The following is a 6,000-nucleotide window of genomic DNA, read 5'->3' as shown; positions in this document are numbered from 1 at the left end:
ACCACCCAGGCGGATACCCAGACATGCAAACAGGCCAAGTTGGTCCCCTTCCTAAGAGACAGGCTCCCATTGGCCCCTCTGAGCCTCTTTGGGAATGTGGATCTCAGGACCTCTCATGTGTGAGACAGGGTGCCCCTGGGGGCCTCTGTTGCAAAAACATGTTGGTGGCCCACCTGAAGTAAGGCCAGGGCCGGGACGAAGCAGCAGAGGCACGGGGCGTTACCTGCAGTCCACGTTTTCAGCACAGGGAAAGCTGGGTCACCCCTGGGACCTCCATTCCCCTTCCCTCTTCCCCTTTTCCACTAACAACGCCCTGGTAAAGAAGACCTTGCCTCTTTCGTCTGTCCTCCCAGACCCCCCAGACAGTTCTTTGCACATTGTTGACATTTTTCTCATAGAGTATCCCTGGTACTTCCGAGACAGGTCAGCCAGACTGACCCTTTCTCCTCTTCCTGAAAAAGAACCAGCCATCCAACACACACATACACACACACACACACACCCCACATAGTGCCCTGGAGACCCTCCCCTTTACTTAGGCAGCTCCAGAACACCCTCAAATTCTCCCAGAATTCAGCCATGTGAACATTCTGGAAGACCCTGGGGAGGGGGTGGTGGGCACTCAGGGAGTGGAGAGGGAGGAGAAGGGTGTCTACGCGTTGTGCTGACAAAGGTCTTTGGCTCCTCAGTACCCTCCACCTGGGGGACAGTCCTGCACCCCCAGAGCTTCTCAGGCGGCTCCATGCCCCACAATGGACAGGCCTGCGCCAGGAAGCTAGCCTGTGGTTTCCAGCTCCAAATGTTTCAGGGCTTCCACTGAGCTGAAGCTCTCCGGGCGCCCTGTGACCGTGGGTGGCACTGCCAGGCCCGGCTGTCTCCACGTACAGCAGCGTGTGCTGGCTCAAGAAGAGCCTTGAGGCCCAGGGGGCAGCGAGCCTCCCCTGTGGGTTGGGGTTGAGGAGACAGTAGAGCAGACCAGGAATTGGGAATCTGGAGACTTGGATGCCATCCCTGTTCACCAGCACCTCGCCCCCAAGTGCACACACATCATTCCTCTTGGCCTCTGCCGTCTCCTCTGTAAGAAGGGGGATGACCGCTGGGTTCTTATGGCTCTTCTGTCCCTACATGTCTGTTACTACGTTGAACAAAGCCTAAGGAAAGTCTCCCTTCAAAGAATGGGCAGGCACCTCTATCAGGCCATAATCACAAGCACACACCTAGAACAACCTACCGGTGATGGGCGCTCACCCAGGCTCTCAGCCGTTCTGGGGTCGACTTCCTCCACCCTCCGGTCTAAGGGGACCAGAGCCCCACGTTCCTTCCCACCACTAGGGGGTGTGGTGAGCACACCGGAAGCCTGCAGAGAGGTGGGAACTGGAGCTGGAAGGGCAAAGGCCTGTGTACCTGAATGGCCTCCAACCCCCTGTGCTGCCAGCAGCTAAGCCCCCGCCCCTTCTCCTCCCCCCAACAGCGCCCCCCAAGCTGATGCTGAACTAAGCATGGCTTTGTACAGGTTGTTTTACATCTGATTTGAATATTATTTCTTTCAAGTCAAATCTCACCGCACGCCCCTCCCAGGCCTCTCCGTAGCTCCCATTTGTTCTCCTAAAGGGCTTTCATCCCTTGCTGTGTCTGGTCAGTCCAGGTCGCCCAGCCAGAGGAGATGTCCACCTGCTGGTTCCCGGGCTCCCTGTGCTCAGTATTAACGTGTGGCCCCCTTTCTCCTGCCACAGATCCTTGATGTGAATCAATCCCATGATGCAACATGCCTCCCCAGCCCCAGCTCTGACGATGATGGCCACGCAAAATGTCCCTCCCCCACCCTACCAGGACAGTCCACAGGTGAGTGCCCACCAACCGCCGGGAGGGGTGCATGGCCTCCAGGGGCCAAGGGCAGGGTGCACTCTGGGCTCTTCCCTGTCAAGCACGGGAGGCCTCTCTGGAGAGAGTCTGGCAAACACAAACTCTGGAGGGAAGTCACTGCATTTGACAAACACGGGGTTCAGATCCTACCTGGGTAACACGGTTGCCCAGAGCACGGGGTCATGGCCCTGTCCCCACCCAACATGCTTCCCACTCACAGCAGACATTAGACAAATGCTCCCAACCCCTGACTCAGGGTGATACAAGAAAATTGCATCTGCCTTTGAATGTTTGGGGAAACTTTAATTGGAGGCTTCTTCACACCAGCCCCCTTCACTGGAGTCCTGTGTCCACCCTTCTCTGCCTGCCTGTTGGAGGAATCTCCCTTCCTTTTAGGACTCAGTCAGCTTCAATCCAGGAAAAGGCCAGGCCTGTCTCTCTACGCCCCCAACCCTTCCCTCTGGTTCCTGGTTCCCGCCCCTCGGCTCAGACACAGCCCCCGAGGGCCCCGAGTCTCCCACTGGCTGCGGCGCGCAGGAAGGCAGCGTCTTCGCCCCGTCTTCCCACGGTCTCCTCTCCTCTCCTGGAAGCCTGGCCCAGCTCTCCTGGGCAGGGCGCCTGCGGGCCTCCTGCCCTGCCCCAGCCTTCCTCCTTCGGAGACTTCGAGCTAGTCATGATGCTTTCTCAGGACCCTCCGTCCTCTGACCTCGGCCTTCACACTGTCCTGTCTTCTCTGTCCTGGTCTCGCATGGCAATGTTAAATCAATAACCATTTATCGAGAATCTATAATGTGACATGCAGCCGGCTAGAATATGCATTTATTCGTTGAGCAGATGTGCGGTGAGTACCCACTGTGTGCCAGGCAGTATCCCTCCTCCTTCGGGGCCTTGCCCGGCCCTGATACCCCTCCGCATTAGGCATGTCAGACTGTTCTCGTGGGCAACGCGGATCTGGGCCACACGAGAAGGGCATTACCATGCAGACGCGGGGCAGGCAGGCTTCGGCTCACGTCCGGCCCCCTGGCCCTGACACCCCCGGCCTAGGGTAAACTTATCCTCTATCCATCCCGTTAGCCCCCATGAAATGCGCTTTGCAGAGGGTCCAGCGAGTAGACTGCCATCGACTCCTCGGCCTGCAGAAGTCCAGAAGCACTCGTCACTCCCCGACCTGCGAGCACATGTCCTTTTGTCCCACCCCTGCTCCCACATCAACGCCACGCTCCTTCCTAGGCTCCCCCACAACCCACGCTGACGTGGACACTCCGCCCACGTCCGTGGCTTTCCGTGCATCACCACGGGTGGGACTTGGCACCGACACCGATCCGCTGTTTGAAGTCTTCTAGGTGAGCAGCCGTCGGGCCTCGTCCCTCTACAGAGGAACGGCCAGCAGGAGGCTTGGGAACCCAGGGTCCGTGACGGGGACGAGCGTCGTCCTTCTCGGTAGACCAGGACCGTCAGGCAGTGCCGAGGGCCCCGGGGTGCCGGCGAGGAGGCAGGAGCGTGGGCTGCTCCTTCGGTGGCGGGATGCTGCTCAGGGACAGACTGGGAGCCAGGAGGTCAGAGAGCACCGAACTGGCAGCTGGGAGAAGTTTGGGTTTGGGGGGATTAGCGGGAGAGCTGCAGGGGGCCTGTGTGGTCCAGGAACGCTGATCCGAGTGCAGTGGGTGGAGCAGCCCGCGCACAGCTGAGCAGTAACAAGTCCCAGCTGCCGGCGCAGGGTGAGGAGGGGCAGCAGCCCCCAGGCTCTCGCACCCGGGAAGCCACCACTCAGCTGTCCTAGCCTTTTGAGTGAGAAGAGGAGGCCCAGTTCCCCAACACAGGGATTATCCCGAGGCCGCCCCTATGAGGAGTCACCACTATATCGCCATTGCAACTACTCGTATAAAGGAGGAAGGGAGGGGAAAGGGAGGGAGGGAGGGAGGGAGGAGCTCACATTTACAGCAAGGGAATAATTTGCCCTGGGGAAGCCACACACCTATTTGTGACCCCAAATCTGAATGAAGAATCTGGCAGGAATCTCAGATCAGTGGTAAAGTCACTAGGCCAAGGTCTGGGGTCTTGGTGGCCTTGGCTAGGCCACGAGGCTATGGCTAGATTGCCACGGGGCTTCCCTGGGCTGGCCTGGTCCCCAAGGAAACCGATCAGGACAGGGAATCATGGGAGGAGTTGTGGCAGCAATGGAGTGGGTGGGAGGGTGGAGGTGGGTGAGGTCGCCAAGACGCAGACAGATTCATAGGGGAAACCTTCTCTCCAGGGAGAGCTAGACTTTGAGGCCAGTCGGCTTCTGGAGGGCCCTGCGCCCCACTCTTGGGCTGCTGAGTGTGGCTGGCACATGGGAATGTCCTCCGTGTGCATTTTCTGCTGGGGAACTTGCTCTGGTCCCCCTGCCTTCTTCCCTTTATGATTTCAAGAGGCTGAGCCCGCCTCTCAGGGCAAAGCCCTGTTGGCCTGGCAATGCTCATTGGCCTAGCGAGCCAGCTGCTCTCTGACTCAGCGGCTGCGGGAAAGCCGGCCTCGTGGGATCGTGGGGTCGTGGGGCAGGCCCGCGAGGGCCCTCGGGAAAGGATTCCCACCTCCTCCTCATTCCTCGAGGTCCCGCCTGGCGTGTTTCCTCAGGCCTGCACAGCTGAGCACACCTCTGAATCGCTTCCACAGTCAGAAAGGACAGTGTCTGATCGGAAGTCCCCCAGATGAGAAAGCGAGGAGCAGAGCCCCTCCTCTGAGACCCAGGCAGTCGCTGTAATAATGTTCCCGTTGTGCTGAGGGCTAGCAGTACCGAGCACAATCTATTCAAATGCACAGGAGAACCTCACTTTGGAAAATTAGGGATCTGCATTAGAAAATTCCCAAGTCCCGGACCTTCTTTATAATAAATTAGAAAAAATTTTTTTTCAAGGCAAGTTCTTAACTTGGCAATTTCATTTTTGAAGTTTGGGGAATAAAGTTATTAAGAATGAGGAGACTTTTTTTCCCTCCCTTCTTCCCATTTAGTAGAGAAGCATTCACAGTTCGGGCCCACGCGGTGTGCGGCCACCACGTGGCATGATGGCCATTCAGCCTCCAGCCCCTCGGTCTGTCTCGGTCCAGTTCGTGACTACCTGTGGGGATGTCACTGTGTTTACTGTGCACTCAAGACAGACCATAAGCTTAGCAAGTACAACAGCAGCGACCACTGGAAACCTTCCTGCGGCCTGTTTCCTCCTTCGGGGGGCTTCCCGTTGAGTTCTGCCAGAGTGGGGTCCCTGCTGCTGTCTAACCAGCCCCTCGAGTCCAGCATGCTGAGCTGGGCCCTGGATCCAGACAGACCCTCAAGGATGCCCTGAGAGGCAGGGGTGAGGCACTGGGCTCATAAAGTTCTACCATGATTGTTCCATGAAAACATGGTCTCTAGGGAGAGCTAGGTGTGTGGTCTCTCCATTCAGTATGTTGTGTGCATTTCTGCATCGCCCCACTTCTGCATCTCTGCCCCAGCCTGGCCACCTGCACCTGGACTCTCACAACCCTCCTGCCACCGCCCAGCACTGTCGATTCTAACCACCTCTCAGAGTGACTCTGTTCTCTCTGCTGCTCCCCGTCCCAGAAAACGTCACTGCAGACCCCCCCAGAACCTTCGTGGTAACGCAGCGGCCCCACACGCCCGCTAGGCGTACGCCCTTCATTCATGTACTCTCTCCACCTCTGAAACGTCCATCCAGTTCTCCCTTTCCGGTACCATTCCACATGAGCATCACCCACCAAGCGAATTCGCCCTTTGGTCCCTCCCCCAGCAATCTCAGGAAGCCCCCCGATGTCCTGGCTTCTCCACCCTCACCTTATCCACTCGCAAACGCTCGGGCTGTCTGCGCCGACCCCACTCTTCCCCGAACGCAGACACACACGCGCCGTTCCACAAATGTCTTTGCCCTTGGCTTGGAGGAAGACAGACATTGTCTCGGCTCTAGTTGTGCACGTATTCAGTGTTCGGTCTTCCTCCGTCTGCATGAGCATCGAACTAGAAAGCGGAAATCCTGCTGGGTGTTGGTCTCATCCACTAGGTACAGCCCCTGTGGATGAGGGCAGAGTTAACAGTTTAGGAACAAATTGATACATAGGTAGCTGGGTACTTCTGCAGCATGACTTGATGGTGGGTGATATTAA

The 6,000-nt window shown here is 57.7% G+C and overlaps 1 protein-coding gene across 1 annotated transcript in view; it reads left to right on the top strand.

Annotated features, from left to right (window-relative positions):
* The first annotated feature begins 1,733 nt into the window (after positions 1 to 1,733).
* Positions 1,734 to 6,000, top strand: part of PKNOX2 (PBX/knotted 1 homeobox 2) — a 73,031-nt gene continuing 68,764 nt past the window's right edge. The window contains exon 1 of the mRNA XM_036276546.1: positions 1,734 to 1,842. Coding sequence (XP_036132439.1) covers positions 1,756 to 1,842 — 87 coding nt within the window. The 5' untranslated portion in view covers positions 1,734 to 1,755. The remainder of the gene's footprint in view (positions 1,843 to 6,000) is intronic.

The sequence above is a fragment of the Molossus molossus genome, unplaced genomic scaffold (genome assembly GCF_014108415.1).
Source record: "Molossus molossus isolate mMolMol1 unplaced genomic scaffold, mMolMol1.p scaffold_m16_p_22, whole genome shotgun sequence".
NCBI lineage: Eukaryota > Metazoa > Chordata > Mammalia > Chiroptera > Molossidae > Molossus > Molossus molossus.
Note: the sequence above shows the minus strand (reverse complement) of the source record. Positions and strands in the feature narration are given on the sequence as shown.